Here is a 21,241-nt window from a genome sequence, read left to right on the forward strand (position 1 = left end):
TATTTTATACATTTTTCCACGTAAAATATATTTTCTTTAATAAATTTACTAGTTGGTATCAACCTTTGTAGTTTCATGTGCATATACTATCAAAGATACAATCTAGATCCTTGAATGAAGTAGATGACTTCATTGATTTCATTCATCAAGGCCTCCTTCAATTCCTAAAAGGTCGTGGATAATAAATATGAAAAAAATATAAGGGTTAGAGTAGGCATTTTTATGTTTAATTATTATTAATAATTTTGTGGTTTATATGATTGTTATTTATTAAATTAAATCAATATTATGACATTAAAATATTATATGTTGTGCATAGATCATTAATGAGAGTATTACAAGAAGAAGTGGTCAAGAAAAAAGAAAGGAAATTATTTTTAGAGTTCCAAATTAAAGGATTTCAATTCTAAATTAACGCATAAAATCTATCATATTAAGTTTTTTCACGACGTCGATCAAGATCTCTATTGTGTATTGTTGAGTGAAGATTTCTATCGAAGGCACGTGGCAAGAGGTCACCAATCAAGCAAAGGAAAGAGAAATTTGAAGATAATCATTATATCAAAATTACTCGGTAAACAATAATCACACTAAACAAAGAAATCAAGTCAAGACAAAAAGGCAAAATGTCAAGGAAAAGATTAATAATAGTTATGGGTAGAATCTTCCACAGTCAAATTTGTCCTCAATAATTAACCCATATCAATCAAGGAAGAATAATCATGTTATGCAAGGAAACAAATCATTTGATTGGCAAAATCTTATCAGAATGACACACACTTTGGATTGAATGTGGACAATATTGGCCTATATTTAAGTCGTTTGGGTTTCCCAACGTCATTTCAAGGCTAATCCTACAATGACGATTGATGAATATTTAGGCATCACATCCCTTGCTCGCAAATCAAGAAGAAAGATGTCAATCAACTAAGTCAAAGTTTCCTATGAATTAAGGACATCAATTCAACCTTGTCAACTTTGCCAAAACAATAAAAGTCTTTTAACTTGGTATAAACATCAATCGTCATCATTATCCATTGTAATTTATTCAACATTCAATATAAAAGTACCTTTGTATTGTTTATCTTTCAATCTGATTAATTTGAATATTTATTAATACTATGCATTTTTTATAGTCATTCTCAATCCATCGTCCTAACATATTAGTTTAAATCCATATTAGTCAATTTGTCATTAACTCTATTCTTTTTATTAATTTCTCTAATTTTTAGTACACTTTTTGCTATTTTCTCCATGCCTTTGTATGATTATTAAATCCCCTAAACCTAATTAAGCAAATCCTTTTCTTAGAATTTGCCCAAACATTTCTACATTGAAACTATTTGAACAAGTAAACACATGATAATGTTTCATTTTATGTATAAAACATATACGTCGACTAAAGTAATACATGTGAGTAGTACAAAAGTCAAATTGAAGTATTTATTATGAAACAAAAGGGAGTAGATTAGTGTTGAAAATTTATATTGTCCTAATTTTTGGACAATCTAATTATTAATGTTAATTTTTTAGATGCAAAAGCCCTTCTATCTCATTGTAGTAACTTCTTCAGCAGGCCATTTCACTTTCTTTCCCTTCCCTTCCCTTCCTTTTCTTTCATCAAGCAAGCATTAGAAAATAAAATATTTCTTTCTTTTTTCTTCTCTTCTTTTCTCCCCCTTTCTTTTTCTAATATTCAATACAATAAACAATCATTTTCTGTTATCTTCTATTGTTCTCCTCAAATCCCTTTTATAAAATCTAACAAAATTTGTACAGAAATCTGTTTTTTCATGATAATTCTAGACAGTAATAATGTTCAGAGCCTCAAAAAATTCTGATCAGTGTTTAATGAGAATCAAGTCAAAAGAAATCATTCGTTAAAGATCAACTGTTTACACCAAAAGTTGTTCAGACATATAAGCATGACTGCATCATTTCTTTGGCCCCTGAACAAAGCAAAGACTTGATTTAAGGTTTCCTGCAGCAAAAGAGAACCAAACAATGATAAACTTCCATATTTGAATTCAAGCACATATATATGAAGTGGAGCAGAGCGTTTTGCATCATGAACACAATGATGGTTAGCATGCAAGCCGTCCCTTGACTACTTCAATAATCCCCATAATCACAACATATGAATTTGAACACACATTTTTTAATTTCATTTCAAAATCCGGGGATATTTTATAAAGGTTTGTTGTGGGCAGACAGAAATCATGCTCGAGAACTCAAACAAGTTACTAGAGTGTCCAGGGTAACAAGGTATGGACCGTATGGTAGGTCTAGGAGATGCATTTGCCTCCTAATTAAACGGATGATATAAAGATAAGAAAAGAACTCTTTCTTCCTGAATGAGAAAAACATATGAAAATTAATAACTGATAAGTATACTAACTTAAGATAGAAGCAGTCAGTCTTGACTCTTGAGGCAGCATCAGCTTTTCTTCCTTAACCAAGGCAAGGGAAGCTGTAAGAGCCTTTCACAAATCACACATCATTTGCTTCAAACAATTAACAAAATTAGGTTGTCGCTTTTTCCCATTCTCACTGCAAGAGTAGTTCTTCCTTGTACTATTGCACTTGTATCAGTTGTGGATCCAAGTACTTAAATGTTGATTAAACTGTCCAATGATACACAGGTGTCAATACTATTCAATATAAATTCTTTAGCTAACGCTACAGATTTAAAGTGCCACAAGGATTCTCTTTACCTTGGCTAAAAGAATAATACTCCTGGAAGAAAAATGCTACTGGCTTCTCTGCTCTAACTCATGGATTTAAGAACCTCTCCCAAAACCAATCCCCACTGAGTCCAGTGAGTACCACCCTGCATCATATTCAGGCATCCCAATTCAATTTAACATGACTTCAAACACCACATATAAATAGAGAACTCCATAATTTTGTTCACTGTTACAATAAGAAAAACAAGCAATGTGAGATAGCTCCAAAAGTTGGATTATAAGTAAAGACCTGACAGAATACAGCAAACGGCTCCCTCAGTGGTCCATCACATGACAGCTCACTGGTACTACCATCAATGAAGGTTCCATCAGCAAAGATCACCTGAATTACCATAGACCTTATAATCAATTCATTTCTGAAGCAAGCTATTCCATTTTATTTTATTTTTTTATATTTTTTTTTTATATTTAGTGGCAATTAGCAAGCATTTCCGGTTAATCAGATGAGAATAAGAGAGTTCAAACGCAAAATCAAATGAGCACCCAGTTGGTCCTTGATCTTGTAGGAAAGAACATGCATGATTCAATAACTTGAGATAATAATTGATTTGACTCTCGCCCTCATTTTCATGTTACGGGAGACGAGGAAGCCTTGGAGAGTCAGAGCTCAGAGAGGGACAGTCACATTTTAAAATGGTATAATTTGATGTATTTCCTAGACATTAACTACAATAATACCCTATATGGCAGATTTCAGGGTCAGGAAATAACTGCACTTCTTGGAGGTGTAGATGCACACAACATTACCAGTAGATAAACTAGTCAGAAGCTCAGAACAAAAGGTCCTTTTCAGGAAAAAAAATTTAACAAAAATTTGTGAAGGTGAAACAAGTAAGAGGATATTTCCAAAAGTAAAAGTAAAACTTTATCTAGTTCCTCTAGTCCTATAGATTGTGGTAGCAAGAACGCCAAGAAGTAATACAACACATAAGTAAGCCACGATAACTACATTGTCAAAAAAATGACAGATGCCCACCCTATGAGATGCTGAAAGACTACTCGTAAATCGTAATAGCTAAACCTCCTGCCTAGCATCGTCTCAACTTTTTTTTTGCCAGGTGAAAAAATGCAGGACCGTAACGATGTTAAGAATCAACTTAGTAGCTGACAGAAATAAGGAATGGCATATGGAGATTAATCGAAGAAGATGAAGCTTAAACTACCAATATCTAGAAAGTACAACAATAATAGAAGATAATTTCAACTCTTTCAAGCAATGGAGAGGCCTTTTCTCTCCAAAAGTGTAAAACAATCAACAGAAAACTCTCCTTAATATTCCAAATGCTTTCCTCTCTCTAATATTCTCTACATATAAAGTTTTTACCCTGATTGAATAGCTATCTTATTCCTTAATAAAAACCGTATGATTATGCTACAAGCCTACTACCTTAAGTGCCCCTCCTCTTAGATTGATTCTTAGCAACCCACTAGGCCACGTTGAAACATATAAAGCAATATAAACTTATTCTAATGAATGTAACAAGCAGACCTAAAATTCAAAACAATCATCTTAATTAAAGACCAAGCTTGAGCTCATGTTAGTCTGAATTGAGGAAGGAAAGCATAGAAATGTTCAATACATATTCTGTATTAACCTGCTATGAGATATGCAGTATATAAAAGTTGCACCAAACCATCAAAATTTGATCATCTTGTTATGAAACCCCATACAACAACCCAACGTGCTCGCTCTCTAAGAACTAGAAATTCTGTGTGTGTGAGTGTGTGTGTGTGTGTGTGTGTGAGTGAGCATTCACTGATTCACTAAGAACTAGAAAATCAGGCTTTTAATATATAAAACAATTCAATCAAATCTAGCACTTGCATTTAATAATAAGTAATAAAACACTTCCCAGGAATTTCGAGACAGCCATCATGAAATGGCTTTTTATCCAAACAAATTACGCATCACACACAATGTCGTAATAAAAGCGTATAGTTAACCACACCTCTGACGCATATCCAGCAGTTGCTCCAGGCACTGGTTTAGTAAACGAACTAACAGGAGAGCTTCTCTGCACTGCCTCGCAAAAAGCAATAAGGCGTTCTCGATTCCCAAGCTCGACAGCCTGAATTAATATGACTAATATAATCAGATTTCATCCTTTTGCTTCAAAAAAAAAGAAATAATATCAACTATTATCTCAGAAAAATAAAAGTTTTGTAGCTGCTCTAGCCTCTATGGTGCAAAATTTAAGAGATGTACACAGAGAAAGGCTACCCTGAGATCCCCTCTTCGTAAAAGATAACTACCCACAGAAATACCTTCACAGAAAAGACACTCAATTGGCTTCAACCAAGTCGCAAATAGTTGAACTAGCTAGCTAAATATGTAGGCAACAAAAAATACCATCTCACTAGGACACTAAGGCAAAAGTCTAGAACTGGAGCAGCAGAGCCTAGTAGGCAACTGTCATAATGATGCCAATAATGATCCAGACTACAACATAATAAAGAAGAAATTTTTTCCAGCATAACACAGGTGACACATCACAGTAACGTCAATTTATATACGCCAATATTGTTATAGTCTAACAGATGTTCCAATTAGATTCATCATCGTGTCAAAGAAATGCCACATATATATTGCTACAAACAACATTATAATGAAGAAAATTTACCAGCATAACATGATTTAAACATCACAGTAAAGATAATTTATTACAAAATGTACAAACAGCATCCATTATCCAACTAATAATATTACGAAGCTAAGTTTTAATCGACCTGCACTGTGTCATTCCTTGGAACTCGGGGACGTGGCTGAACTTTGAACCCTTTCAAAGACATAACCTCAGCAATTAATAATGAACCCTGTTCAAAAAAATATAATTAAAGAATTGTTCCAGGGATGTAGTTACTGAAATAACTAAGAAGATAATTATCAGACTTCTAATCAATCACAGCCTTAATCCCATAAGTGGGGTCAAGGGTTTTTTATTTTTTCAATCTAGCATCTGATACCTTGATGGCTTCCCCAACCATCTGAGGTGCAAGGTACAATCCCTGGTAGAAAGTCCGCATGATATCACCAGGAGTTGAGCCACAATCAATTCCAAGTCCTGGAGCAGACAGGCGAGCTGCTGCTGCTTTCACCCATTTTTCTTTCCCAGCAACATAACCTCCACATGGTGCAATTGTCCCTCCTGGATTTTTTATCAAACTTCCAGCAATTAAATCTGCACCCTGTCAATAACTAATTAGTTCTTGTTCCTTCTCCAGTGCACTAATATTACAAATAGAGTTAGAAACATACCACCATTGGGGGTTCAATTGCGTTCACAAATTCACCATAGCAATTATCCACCATGACCAAACAGTTTGGATTCTGCACCTGCATGTTTTATAAACTTTAGCAGATGGGGTTTTTAAATAAAGAACTTTGTAGAGAGATTTAATAAGTACAAACTACAAACACAAGATATAAGATAATAAAATACTCATCTAAGATCAGTTAACAGAAGAAATGTTCAGAGAATTTAGAGAGAGAAGATTTAGGAAAAGCTTCATAAACAAACAATTAAAGACATGGTACTTAAAAAAGTCGTCTTTATTTTAAAATTAGGCCAACTTTAGAGCATCAAGGTTACAATTACTGGAGTATAAATAACATTATATTGAAAATTTTACAGTACGATGACTACGATCCTTTATCATTTTACAATTACTTGTAGTACAACTTTTAATTAAACTAGCTGAGAATGAGGAAGTAGTTTAATAATTAGTGCCTCGGAAATACCTTTATCATTTTTATTGCTCTCCCTATCTCATTGACACTTAAACTGCAACGCCATGAATAACCGCATGATCTTTGTATGAGTGCACACCTTGTTTGAGGAGTGACAGCACTTGTCAATTCATCCCAGTCAAGTCCACCATCCTCAGCAAGCTGAAATAGCATCTAAGCCATAAGTGTTCTGCAGCTTGTCACCTGAATGCTTTAAATTCCCATTTTTGGGAGGAGAAAATATGATAAAACTAAAATAAAGTAAAGAGCAAAGAAATGCAAGGACAGATTACTGCAAGTTCTCGATATTTGATTCCAAAATCTTTTAGAGATCCAATCCCATCACAGTCACGCTTTCCAATGACTTCCTCCAAAGTGTCGTATGGAGCACCAGCAACTGCCAGAAGCTGGAAAACTAATAAATCTACAAGACACACTTCTAGAAAAGAAATAGCTAAAACCTTAGAGAAAACAAAGTAAAGATCTCAAAAATCTAGTGCAAGTAGAGCAGTTAGGTAACAATGTCCAAGTAGAAGTAAACCAGAAAAATAACTAACCTCGTCACCAGGCCTCAACATAGCAAACAAGGCACAAGTAATAGCATGGGTGCCTGAAAAAAACTGAAGAATGAACAATGAGACACAGCAATGGGAACAAAAAGCAAAGAATGCAAGAGAAAATGGGGGAACAAATTACATGTGAACGGACAATAGCAGACTCAGCACCAAATATATCGGCAAATGCTTGGTCTAAACCCTCACGTCCTCCAGCTTCATCATGGCCATAACCAGTGCATCCAGCAAAAAACTACACAAAGTGGATCAGAGATCTCTGTTGAGGAATCTTGAGATCATTAATACGTATTATTTTATAAGAACAAGAAAACTGCATATTTAACACTGCAAAATTAAATGGCAGGGCAACAAAGGAGGCACATAGTTGGACTAACGGAAAAAATCAACACAGATCAATAACTTCATAGCAATATAACATAAATTCCTCCTGACAATATCAGATGTCATTACTGCCTCAGTTACCCAAGAAAGAAAAAAAAAATGAAATATTTTTGCTTGGTGGCCTTGTAGCTGTAGACATAAAAGTTTATCCAGTAGTTAAAATGAATAATTTTAAATGTCTACCTCTGAACTAATCTGGAATTTGGAACAATAGTCGAATTCGTTCATACTTCACCTTTGTCTTTTTGACAAGATAGTGAGATCTGTACAATAATATTGACTGATAACATTTAAGGTGCTATCAGACAGATGCAAAGATCCAAGTGCATGCCCAATAAGGTAGACTTACTTTGGCAACATGCTGTCTAGAGGACTCTAGACAATACATACCTAACAAGCTCAATTACCTCCATCTAACAAAGAAGCCTTTAAACACTATCCTATACAGTATATAGAGTTTCCATATCCACTCACATGAGATCCAACTCGAGCATTCTGAAAGGCTTTTAGAACACGGGAAGTATTGTGTGCTACCAAATTGTCGATGTCCCTGAACTCTGAGTGTAATGAAGCCACTGCATAATCAACCTGGATTATTGACATCAAAAGAGGATAAAACGTCATTCTTACTAGTCACATAAGGAAAAAAAAAAGGAGGGGGTTGTAACTGAGCTGAGCCGAGTATCCATCGAGACAGACAGGGCTCGAATCACAGCTTCTGCCTTGTCCATGGACATGTTCATTTAGCAAGCTCAAGCACATGCCCAAGCTTAACCGAGCTCTAATCTGTTCAAGCTCGGCTTGTTTGGTAAGGTTCTATTGTTTGTGAACTACTTGTTTATTAATCATGCTGAATTCATAAACATGTTTCCATTAATACACGAGCTTTTCTCATAAACAGGTTTTCAGATGTAAAATAAAGATTTGTGCATTCAACATTTGAAAATCTCAATATATAGACAAATAATTTAAGTTAAAATCATAGAATAATGTTCAATGATTAGTTATAATCAAGGCAAAAAGTGAACTTTTACATAAACAAAGGGTTTTATAATGATTATAAATGAACTTGTTCACGACCACAGATTAATTAGTTTCACAAACTTAATTAAACGAGTGTAACTTTGTTTGTGTTCAAGCTCATTATTGAACAAGCTCTTAAACTTGTTCAAGCTCAGCTCATCTATTTAATAATGAGCATTCATGAACTTTTTATAACTTAAATTACAGCAAGAATTGAGATACAAATACAAATATTATTCAGTTAATAAACACTAAAGCAGGAAATAGAAACAGTTAAACCACAGGGCTTAGGATGACAACCCACTTTATGCTTCACATATAATGGTCAGCTAGTTTTATTAAAACCTTTGTCATGGATAATTTTAAAAGCTTTAATAAAAATTACCACACCTTTGCCATGGTTTTAATAAACCTTTGTCAGCAAACTAAGCCCTGATGCAAAACTTTGTCATGGTTTTATTAAAACCTTTGTCGTTAATAATAGTAGGTGTATGTGTTAATAATAGTAGGTGTATGTCATGGAAAGGTTTTAATAAGGTTTTAATGAGGTTTATTAAACTTAGTCATGGTTTTATTAACACACTTTGATAAAGCTTCACATTTAAAGTTACCACGCCTTTGTCATGGATAATTCTTAAAATTAGGGAAATGATAACTAGTAACAAAAATATAAAATTAACAAACTCAAAAAACAAAACTAGAACAAATGCCAACATTTAGATCCAAAGGCTAGAGTGTTAAGGTAAAAAAAGAGACAAATCACCTAAGGGGTGTTCGGTTCACATAATTTGGGAATGAGGTATGGTTTAGAATCGATAAAACCTATATCTCAAACCCACCGGGTATAGAGTTTCAAAACCCAAGAGAGAAGGTGAGTATGGCTTATACCATACTTTCAGGAGTCAAACAAAAGACAAATTTTCATTCTCGAACAAAGCCAAACACATAGTTTTAAAAACCAAGTTTCAAACCCATACCATCTTGGTTTGATTCCCAATTCCAAACCCATAACACTTTGCGAACTAAACACCCCCTAAAAATGTAGCTAAATCTTGCCTAGGGCCATACAATTGAACATTGTATTGAAACAAAGTCCAAGCAAGGCAAAGTCCCAAGTTTAGCCATTCTGATTCCTACCTTTTTATAAAGAGTGGAGATATTATATGTCTGTATACCAAACTTCCCAAAACATCCCTATTTTTTTAGTAGCTCTTCCAAATTATCACAGTTATAAGCGGACATACATTCTCAAGTAATAACCGTTATAAACTCGACATCCATCTGACATAGAAATGCCAAGTTAAATCCGACATTACACTTAATTCCTGATTTCAAGACTGCAAATAAAACCACTGAAAAATGCTATTCTTCAATAAACACCAATTTGGGGTACTTGGTTACATGAGTAAATCCATTCTTTCTATTGAAAGCACCTAAACTCATACATTCAGCAAAGTTTAATTTCTTCACCATATTATGTAATAACAAACTGCAATAATAAAAAAATATTTCCTTACTCAAAGCTTCATCATTAGTACAAAAACTTCACATATAGTACCAAAATTTGTTTAATTCATCCAAAACCCAAACAAATTATTGCATTTTCTGGGCAAACTAGATAAATAGGCACCCTTACATAAAAATTGCATGAGTTCATCAGAAAGAAAAAAGGTGGAGAATTGTGAGACATACCTCGGGAACAAATGGACTGTTAAGATGATAACGAGGAGTAACAGGGGAGGAGAGAGAAAATTCTGAAGAATTTGAGGTTATGGCTTTAATGGGTTTGTAAAATTTCAGGGGATAAGAAAATGGTGCACCTGACAAACCCAACATCATCATCATCTCTCAACAGAGGATTTTGCGGTTGTTCTCCTGTTTAGAGGCCAAAGAGGGAGGAGTGAGTTAAACAACTTCCTACGGAGCACAATATGGTGTATAGTGTACTCTCTCCGTCCCGGCTTCTTTGCCGAGTAATATTATGGGAATACGAAGAAAACTTAAAAGAAAAATAGATTAAACTTTAAGGGACAAAGAGTGTATATTGGTTGGGTTCTAGAGTCCTCTAATTTGCCAATGGTTTGAATTTCGCCATTTTAAATGTATGTTTTGGTCTCAATTTCATAGAGAGTTACTATAATTTATAACACTGTACTATGTACTTTAGGTTTTTTTAAGGCAAAAGTTAATTAACGCCCTGGGGGCGGTAGATAAGCCAACTAAAAATAGAATTATTGAATCAAAATGAACATTAATTACACCGATTGACGTTTGATTTTGACATGCATTCATGAATTAATACCATTTTAGACACTATTTTAAATGGTTATCTAACCCCCTGGAGGCATTTGTTAGCAAGATCCTTTGTTTAATTTTTTTTTGGATAACCTTTACTCGGGTCTCATTAATTCACTATGCGTGCTTCACAGATTGTTTTGTTTTGGTGGTGTTTTTTTTTTTTTTTTTTTTTTGGGGGGGGGGGGGGTTTAATAAGAATGATTGGACACTTATTGGCGCTTGTTGAGCCAATGGATAATACGGAGTAGGAGATGAAGAGTTATGATGCTAGCTTGCCCAAGTGATTTCAAGCTTGGCCAGCCAAATTTGGGGATTTGAAGTTTTGAACGAGTGTTTTTGTATTATTCTGCTCTCATAACTACCTATTGTTTAGCGGGAGTCTTAATTAAGATGTCTTATTGGCGCGTATTAGTGAGGATACATAGTCTCGGACTCCTAGTATTTTAGATGTCTTTAATTCTTATCATGTTAGGATTAATTCCTACAATAAACTTAAATCTTCATATCAAATTAATCAGGAAATTTTAATTGCGGAAGCGTACCTGATTCCATGACAATTTATCGAACTCCTTCTTGATTATGATTTATGAGTCTTCTAGTAAATACACACTCTAGGATTTTCACTCTATTGATGGGATATAACTAAGAGTCTTATTGTATGTACTACTAGGGACCATAATCCAAGATGTCTATTTATTAAGACTCCCTTCCTAATCCACCCATCATGCATTAGAAAGGGTCTAATGGCCTCTATGCATAAAACTAAACCCATACTCTATACAAGACGTAATAAGCCCAATAATAATAATTACTTAAATGGATCACTTTATTTTTGGGCTAAACTATATGATAGCGTATAAATACAATCATAACTGTATAGTCCATATACTAGGTCCATAAATTTCTTACATATCACTCTCATTGCTTTAATGAATTAGAATTAGTTTTTTATCATTGGATTTGGTTATATGTATTACAGAGTAAAAGAAGTCTTTTTAATTAATTTAAACCAATTGGTTTATTTGGGTTCGACCCAAACCAGTGATGTTATTAATTTTTGTTAAATGAGTGACCCATCTACCGGTATACAAATCAACTTGAAATGAAAATTGAACATGCCATGTTCTAGTTCTGTTCTCACCTACTTCTATATAATAGACATTCATCATTATTTCATTATTGACTTTCTCTTAGACTACATACTTCTAAACAATTGTAAATTGTGGACAATAATAAAGATAAGAACCTAACTACTGTATCTATTATTGAATTCCATTAATTTTTTGTGCTGTAAAGTTTGAGCTGAATAATACTTGTAGAATTATGCTGCAGTAATCATCTACTACTACATATAACTTTTATTTAATAATATTGATATTGATTCTTGCATTACAATATCGCATGTTCTACATCGAAAAGGAAATAAATAAACGTATAAATCTTGATTGTGTTGCTATCTGTACATATATACAAGTATAGGATGTGATAAAGCAAAAAAAGAAAAAAAAATTACAAAGTTACTGGGTGTATAAGCTAAACAAAATCTATTAAAGAATGGAAAGAATAAAGGAATAACCGTGCACAGAAGTGCACCAAAGATTGCGCTTTTAAGGTGTAAGAGAGGTTCTGTTAGTATGAATATCATCCGGTTATACTTGCCGAATATTTGTCTTAGCTTAGCTCTCTTCGAGTGATTATTCCACGTCCCATTCCTAAGACTTGACAAGTATACGTGATGAGGAAACGAATTAAGTGTGAGTTTTCAAGCAGAGGAATGACTGTTTGAAGAAGTATTGCACATGCACTCTGGGATAGGATACTTGGTAACATCTCTTCCTGGCTTGTCTATCCTTAAATCTGGCTGCCCTAAAGAGTCGTGGTGGAGTTCCTTCACGATTTTGTTGAACTCAGTTTCAGGCAGAGAAGAATTCATGAAGTAGGGCAGCATGTGTCTCTTATTGGGAGTTATATGCTTCTTGTGCCCTGCATAAGCCCTCTGTCCCTGCATAAAAAAATAATCTGAATTGTCAGAAACTGATCCAAGCCACTGATTGCTGTATATAGTGCATTTCGGTTTAGCAACAGTTTCTAATCTTCTAAACCTTGTGATTATGTTTAATTGTAACATTATGGGATGCCCAAAAAGAAACTAGTGCAATTCTTAAGATGAAAGTAAAGGTATACAGCAGTTAGGCGAGTCTTCTCTTTAAGACTACGTTACATTTCCGACGGTGAAAATAGATAAATTATGTATAGAATTAAGATTTCCATAGACATCAAGGTCATCTACAGTGAAATGGAGTGGTATAGACAAATGCCAAGGAGACATCTATCATGTGACAATTAATTCCGAATGGTTCATGTCAATTCCATATTATAAAAAAATAAACTGAAATTTGTTGATGAAGGTACCTGGAGAGCATGTCCCATGTTTCCACCATGAGATGCCATGAATACATCACTCTTCTCACAGACTATATAGTCGATGGCAGCCATGAACGAGGCTCTGTTTGCAAACGGTTCTAGTTCACCAGGCAGTGCAAGATCTTCTTTGTTGTAAAAGTAAGGGAATTCTGTAATGAGAGGAAGCAAGGCATCTTTGCCACCAAGTGGTTGTCCTCCAGCCCAGTATATTCTTGCACTTTTTGGAGCACCAAGAGCTTTGAGCAACCTAAAGCATAATAATAGCATTAAGCGTAAGAGACAAAACATCCATGCCAAAAACGGATTAAAGTACTTAGTAATGTCAAATAATTCCTTACCGAGCAACCTCAAAGGCATTCAAGGGGCAAAGTCCTGCAAGCTTTCTGTCATGGGAAGTCATGTTGGACTTGCCAGTAAGAAGCTTAGGGCGCCGCTTTCTCTCATTGTTTATCATGTCATCGTACTCTGGGCTCAAGCCAGGTGAACATCCAGTTCTTATCCACACATCTTTTTCCATTCGCAGATGGAGAGCAACATAAGGGCCTTCACTGCTCATCCTCTCAGCAATTTTGTTACCAAATTGTAGAATGTGAGGAGCAAATTTGAGTGCCTGAAATGCAACCTTTGCAAGCGAGAGAAAATTGGTAAGAAACAATTCACATTCAAAAAAATAATACAGTAACAGATAATCATGGTAAGACATATACGATACCTTACAACGGAGCTTCTGAAGATCAGATGGGAGATCTTTAGAGAGCCTGGAGTCCAGACCACGCAACAACAAAACATTATACTTTTTCAGCTGCAAGGGAAACAAACAGAACAACACCTACTGTTATTAACGAGACTTTCATGGAAATAATGATTCATGTGACTCATCTGATGCAGATTAGCTATTACAAAAACTTAGATGTATGTCAGCAGAAAATTTGTTGTAGCTACTAGCCTACTACCGGCTACTAAAATCATTAAGACAACAATTTTAGCTCACACACAACTAAAGGCTCCAGATATTGCTGCAGCTTAGTTTAGCTTTGGAAGAACTAAAATGACTAATCAAATTTTCTGTCAATTTCTTACTGTTCTAATTTGATCTTATTGCTGATAATAGAACAGTAGCAAAGTGTCTCAGCCTGCATTAAAATTCTTTACAATGCAAAATTTTCAACCTTATCCAAATAGCACAAATAATTTCATTCAACATGATTTTTATCAAGTCCTAAGTATAAGTATACAAGAGACATCTTCAATATCATTGGTTACACATTCAAGTATGTATGGTAAAAAATCATGTTACATGTCAAAGCTGCGTACTAAGTATTGCTTAAATTCATATACAATAACATATACTAAAAGAATTCCAATTGAAATATGCCGAGTATCAATTAGTAATATTACTATATTAGTATGTTACCTTTCCAAGGTAGTGATGGCGGATCCAATGAGGAGTGGCATGAAAGGGAGTTTGACTCTCTTCAACTGGTTTAATCCTCAACAGCGTTGATGGGAGAGACGAAACTATTTTTACATCATCAGCAAGCACCCTCTTGAAGTGCTCCAAATCGAAAATATCAGAAAACTCACTGAACAATCAAACAAACAAACACATAAACACACAATCAATTAATAAAATCAACTGCAACCCTAAACAATAAACCCCAGAAAACACGACACAATACGATACGAGCAACAAGCACAGAACAAACCTTTCATCTCCCCATATAACATTCACTTGAAAAACAGGTACAACAAGAGCAGCTCCAAGAATTCTAGCAATAACAACAGCATCAACAATCTGATTCCTCTGCTGATTCATCCCACCACTAACAACCACCATCAAATAATTAGTCCTATCCTTCACTATCTCCTCACTCGTCTGTCTATACTCTTGGCTGAACTCCAAACACGGCCGATACCCGAGTCCGAACCCATTCGTCTGATTCCAGAAATCTTCACTCGAATCGAATTTACTTGTCATTTTACTTTTAAACTCTACGACTTCTTCGTCTCGCAGCTGATGCTGGTTACACGCATTCGGGAGATTCAGGAAGTAAAGCGTAACCATACCCAGAAAACCCAACAAAAAGATAGTGAAAATTAGCAAAAACATTGGATTTTTGACCCATTTCTTTGGCTTATTTGAACACCTTTTAATCTGAGGTTGATGATGGGATACAAGAAGAGATTGTAGAGAAGAAGATGAGAGAGAATTTATGATTTCAGAAGAAACAGCAATGTAAGATTGTTGATGTTGTAGTTGCTTCTTGTTGTTCTTCACCATTTTTCTTTGATTGTTCAAAACTAACTCTACAATACTACCCTTTACTTTACTTCACTTTTTCTATTATCTTCCTTGCTTAAGAAGATGTTGAGTTTGCTTGTAATTTAAAATACAAAAGGTAGAATAGAAAGAATTTCAGTTGAACAAATTCAGTATAATTTGTAATACTGTAATATCCAAGCTGGAAACAGAGAAGAAAGAGAGAAGAATACAAAAACAAGGAAAGCTGGCGGCGGGAACATAGAGAAGATGGATAGACCAAGTTTTACGCGTACCTTGTGAATAAAAGTGGACTGATATATAGTCTGATGTAGTGGTATGGCCTAATAACTGGGGAAAAAGTGGGGGGTTGTCCCCATCATTTTGTGTCTTTCATTTTAAGTTTTGCTTTATTCTGTCTATATTATAGTGTCACAACCAATGCATTATTGAGATTTGAGAGTGAGTTTTGATTGATGATTATTGTGTTATTATTATTTGTTTGCTTAGGATAGTCTATAAAAGTGCTCCTTTTATTTCGAATTACTTTATTCGTTTCTTTTTTCACAAAGTTTTATAGGTGGTTGGTTATACCATGTGGTTGGGGTTTTTATTCAAGGGTTTATCTCGGGGTTACTCGATCGGTCAGGGGTTAGTCGGTCAGTTAGGGATTACCCGGTTAATGTTTTGGTGTGTGTCAACTGGCCACGGAGAAAATGATTGTTCTTTTTTAAGTGTATCAGTTTGCTTTGCATTGAGTTTTTAGGAAGGGGAACTGAATGGAGTAAATTAAAAAACGACCGATTTAGAAAGTGATGCACTTCTATTATAACGATCGAGTTAGAATGTGATGCACTAAAATAAACGAAGGAAGTAAGTGTAGGTTTGGCTTTAGATAGTGTACGAGATGTATAAGTGACGATTATTATTAATTATGTTAGAAAATCTTTAATGACAAGTTGATTGATTGTTAAATTAGGTTTATCATTTCACATATATTTTGAAGCTATGATTTCATTATTAGCTAGTTTGTAATTTTGTATCTCAATAGATAGCTACTTGATTGCTATCGAAATGGATAATGATCACTTGCTAATAAAATGATTGACTACTATTCTTTCTTGTTTTCCAAGCTAGTTTCCCATAATCATCAAGCTAATAGTTGACTTGAGATTTCTAAAATTGCAAGCAAGCCTCTTATTACAAGTTTACAACCATCAGAGATGCTCTAATAATATAGAGAGATTGTTATATACATCCGAATGCACCACACACTTATAATTGTTTTTCATTTAAACATCAAATGAAGAGCAAAAACTAACATTGAGTTAATTGGTTGGATGTACGGTACACTCGAATGTATATAACAAATTCCAAATAATATACAGCTCTGTTCCATTTTTAAAAAATTTTGGTCATGTCCTCGTAAGATGTATTTACGCTTTTTTCACCACTTTCTCTTACCTTTTTTTTTTTTTAAAAAAAAAAAAAAAACAAAAAAAAAACAAAAAAAAAACCCACAAAGACACCCACTTTCTCTTACTTTATCCATCTAAATCTTACACTCATTCACTACAACAGTTGCAAATCAAGTTAATTAGAACAAGTCATTTTCGGTAGGAACTGTTCGAGTAAATTTAAGGTTTAGACCATTCTCGATTCTATTAAGATATTTATTTACAAAAAAAATAATCATTATCAAAAAAACATTGATTATCAAGTTAGTTTGGTTCAAGTGGGGATATTCTGTATCATATAAGCATTGAGTCAAGTAATTTCAAGGTTTGATTAGGCAATTGTGTATGGGTTAATTTTATCGAGTCTATTCACCACATCAACAATCGCTCTTTAATTGCATTAACTTGTGTGCATTTTAGTTTAGTTAATAACCTTCAAAAATGGGTGTAATAATATACTACCACCATTTCCTATTATTTGCAATAAAAGGGTGTTTCTGTGAGACATAAAATGTTACTTTGGTGCAAATAATGAGAAATGGAGTTAGTGTTACAAAATTCTACTTGAAATTAGCTAGAATCATTTTTAAAAAGATTTCATTTGATATATTAATCAATTTAATGAATTTATATTAAAAATTAAGTCCAAAATTTAAAAAAATTTAATTTGAAAAGTCAACTATTGCACTTAATATACAAATACAAAGTTATATTCTTGTAATTTTAATTTGGGTCGATTATACTACATATTACCTATATTATACTTTCCCTCAAAAAAAAAAAAAGAAAAAAAAAAGAAACCTATATTATACTTCCTATATTATATAGATTTTTTCTTTTAGCAATTTTTAGCAGGGGACTTCTCCGTTTTCAAGGTAAAAAAAGTTCACAACTAATTGTCTTATTTATCAAGCTAAGTTTGATTTAGTGGCAAAGTTTAAAATAAATTATCTTATTTAAAATACAAGTATGTCTTGTAAAAAAAAAAAAAAATACAAGTATGTATTATCAGTAGAATACTTCAACAAAAATAAGTACATACTTCAAAAAATGACAAAGATGAATTTTTTATTTTTTTTGAATAGTAACAAAGAAGAAATCAACAGAGATAATATTTGAACTATTTTTAACAAATTAATAAAAATTGTCGTGTTATATCACTTATTCACTTGTTAGGTTAGAACCCGTGCAATGCACGATTTATATAAAATCTATTTTTATAATTTGTACATTTTTTAAAAAAATCTAATATCATATCATATCACTAATAAATAAAGCCGGTCAAGCAGCCAGGTCGCGAGGCATCGACACTTGGCATTCCAATTTTTCGCCAAGTATCACGCCACATAGGCAAAAACCAGGTATTATTGTGACACATATGATGCTAAGTAAGCGAATTTTGGATAGATTTTTTTAAGATAAAATTATTGTATAGAGTTTTATTATCGATATACTTCTAATATTTCATATATACAAAATTAATCATAACTTTTCATAAAAATCTAATAAATCGGTTTTATTTCCATCATAAAATTCGTTTTAAAAAGTTATTTAAAATAAGTTCCATTTATAATATATTTAAAATAATAGAGAATTAGTAAAAATAAGTTTTAATTGGTAAATATACTTTCAGTTTCATAAAAATAATTTAAGTATAATATCGCATGTCTAAATATCCTGCATTATCAAAAGTGATTATACAACAGTATTTAACATTCAAGCCAAAAGGTTTATCCTAAAATTCAATAAACAACCTGGGCATCGCCCGGGGCACAAAACTAGTATATATATATAAAGTGGAGTTTTTTCCCGAGTTTTTAGAGCGCCACGTAGGATTTTAATTTTTAAAAAAATATTAGAGCGCCACTTAGGATAAATATTTTTTAAACGCTACAATAGGATTTTGCCACATAAGATTAGTTTTTTTTTTAAAGCGCTGCGTACAATTATAATAAAAAATCGCCATGTAGGATTAATAATTTTAAAACGCTACAATAGGATTATCCCACGTAAGATTAATTTTAAAGTGTCACATAGGAAAATGTTATATTTTAGCCAATAATAAAAAGAATTGCAATTTATTTTAGATTAAAAATTAAAAAATAAAATCAGCCCGTTTTTTATGTGGCTGGCCATATCGTGTGGCCCACTGAGACACACCCAAACCAAGTAACCCCTGACCGTCCGAGTAACCTCTGATCGATTAAGTAACCCTTAACCAACCAAGTAACTCGTGACCAAGTTATCCCGACCACATGGTGTGACCAGCCACATATGAAACTTTGTGAAATAAAATATTATCTTTTTATATTACTAATTTTATCTAAATATGAGAAACAAAGTTAATTATTCATTTTATAATAAAAAAATTCAATAATAAGCAAGCGAATATCACAAAGTTTATTAGATAAATATATATTACTAAAATATTTTATTTGAAAAAATTAAAACAAATCGTGCATCGCACGAGCTTCATCTGGTGGATAAATATATATAAGAATTATGCACCTTGTACAAAAATATTTGTACTTTTTAAATTTTATTTTCATCAAAATTATGATATAATACATGTTCAACGTCGCGTAATACATATTTCAATCGAGTTTATTTATTAGTGTGCTACTTAAAATTATTTCATTTTTGTAGGATAAATTAATAGGTTATAGTTGTAATGTAGAAGTTTCTAATATTCAAATTTTAAAACTATTAAATATGATAGCTCCACAAAAATAAATAAATATAATATTATATAAATAAAGTAGGTATTTTTGGAGAGCATTCGGAGCGCCACGTAAGATATATACTTATTTCGACCAATAAGAAGAAAGATTTGTATTTTATTTTGAATTAAAATATTATGTCGCCATTTAGATAAAAGTAACTAATTAGATTTGATATATCTAAAATTTTAATGCCACGTAAATTATAATCCATGAATTAAGTTATTTTTATGAAAAAAATAAAGTAAAAATATAGGAAAAAAGAAATCCAAAAAGAATATACTAAGAAATATTTAAATGATAAACGCTTATAATAAAGTTTGATACCTATCATTATAAGATAAATTTTGATAGTATTTATGACAAGAAATACAAATTGTTCGTTAATTATAATTAAATTAAAATTTGTGATACTTAACATTATAAATTGACACATCATACGACACAAACAAAATTTCGTATCAATAAAAAACCCCCATCAAGCGAATTTTGTGTTACTAATTTTGTGTTAATTTTTGGTCATCAATGGCCGAGTAATTTTTAGCTTAAATTTTAAAATCCTATGTTTAAATTAGTATTTCTAATTATTACTTGCATTGTATTAATTTGGGATACTCAACGATTATAATGTTTATGTTTTATTTACTAAATGTTTTTTTACATGCAGATCTAACACATCATACGATACAAATAAAATTTCGTATCAATACAAAACCCCATCAAGCGAATTTTGTGTTAGTTTTAGGTCATCAATGTCCAGGTAATTTTTATAATCTTATGTTTAAATTTATATTTGTAATTATTAGTTACATTGTATTTATTTAGGATACTTAACGATTATTTGTTTATGTAATGGCATACAATTAGATGTTGTATACTTAATATATGGATGACTTTGGTTATTTTTGGAGATGATGAAAAAATTCCAATGCATAGATTTGATTTTATATCGTAACAATTTTTCATTTATTGGTAAATATATTGATTTATTTTATATAAAATGTAAAGATTTAATTTATATCAATTTCAGTTTTGGATAACATTTTTATCGTAGTAGGTTGGTTGTGGACGAGGTTGGTGATTCTATCGAAATAAAAGATATGGTAAAACAATGAATAATGATTTAGGATTTAAATTATTAAAATTTTATCATTTCACATTAAAAGATTTTATATAACGGAAAAAATATCATATTTACAATTTATTTCCATCTAGTAAATAAATAAAAAAGAAAGAAAAAGAAAGATGCCATCATTTTTGCATTTAGGCGGGAATTTTTTTATTATGAGAGTAACATTTGGACAGTGATGACGTTAACAACGTTTTGTTTTAGTAATAGTTAATAAATAGATATGTACAACTTGAAATTAATTTTGAGAAAAAATAATTATAATATGAGTAGAAAATACTCGTGGTTTAATAAAAAAAAAAAGTACTCGTACCAAGCATACGAGTACTTTCTACAACGTACTCCCTCTGTCCCTATTTTTTTGCCCCATTTGACTGTGCGCGGTCTCCAAGACGCGTTTTAAAACGTCTATATTTTTATTTTCATATACGTAAAAATTATAAAAACATGATATTAATAAAATATACAATGAGACGAATCTAACCACATCGCTCATAACT

At 32.5% G+C, this 21,241-nt stretch overlaps 2 protein-coding genes across 3 annotated transcripts; both read right to left on the minus strand.

Annotated features, from left to right (window-relative positions):
* Nucleotides 1–1,259: 1,259 nt before the first annotated feature.
* LOC110693211 (uncharacterized protein YnbB-like) lies at nt 1,260–10,552 on the minus strand. The gene is made up of 14 exons (XM_021870349.1): nt 10,146–10,552; nt 7,905–8,018; nt 7,171–7,281; nt 7,032–7,094; nt 6,768–6,881; nt 6,487–6,636; nt 6,004–6,081; nt 5,712–5,933; nt 5,475–5,561; nt 4,697–4,816; nt 2,977–3,069; nt 2,715–2,830; nt 2,399–2,624; nt 1,260–1,981 (listed from the first exon to the last, which is right to left on the minus strand). The coding sequence occupies exons 1-12, from the start codon at nt 10,296–10,298 to the stop codon at nt 2,768–2,770; spliced, it is 1,368 nt and encodes a 455-aa protein (XP_021726041.1). The 5' UTR covers nt 10,299–10,552; the 3' UTR covers nt 1,260–1,981; nt 2,399–2,624; nt 2,715–2,767.
* A 1,516-nt stretch (nt 10,553–12,068) lies between these two features.
* Nucleotides 12,069–16,394, minus strand: LOC110693212 (uncharacterized protein At1g04910-like). Of its 2 annotated transcripts, XM_021870351.1 has the most exons (6): nt 14,882–15,762; nt 14,590–14,758; nt 13,888–13,977; nt 13,514–13,797; nt 13,164–13,422; nt 12,069–12,753 (listed from the first exon to the last, which is right to left on the minus strand). In XM_021870351.1, exons 1-6 carry the CDS (start codon nt 15,454–15,456, stop codon nt 12,514–12,516), a joined length of 1,617 nt encoding a protein of 538 aa, XP_021726043.1. In that variant the 5' UTR covers nt 15,457–15,762; the 3' UTR covers nt 12,069–12,513. The 2 variants fall into 2 exon arrangements, with proteins under 2 accessions (XP_021726043.1, XP_021726042.1); XM_021870350.1 differs by having other exon boundaries at nt 13,514–13,977; nt 14,882–16,394.
* Between the last annotated feature and the right edge of the window lie 4,847 nt (nt 16,395–21,241).

Source organism: Chenopodium quinoa, unplaced genomic scaffold, assembly GCF_001683475.1.
Source record: "Chenopodium quinoa cultivar QQ74 unplaced genomic scaffold, ASM168347v1, whole genome shotgun sequence".
Lineage (NCBI taxonomy): Eukaryota > Viridiplantae > Streptophyta > Magnoliopsida > Caryophyllales > Amaranthaceae > Chenopodium > Chenopodium quinoa.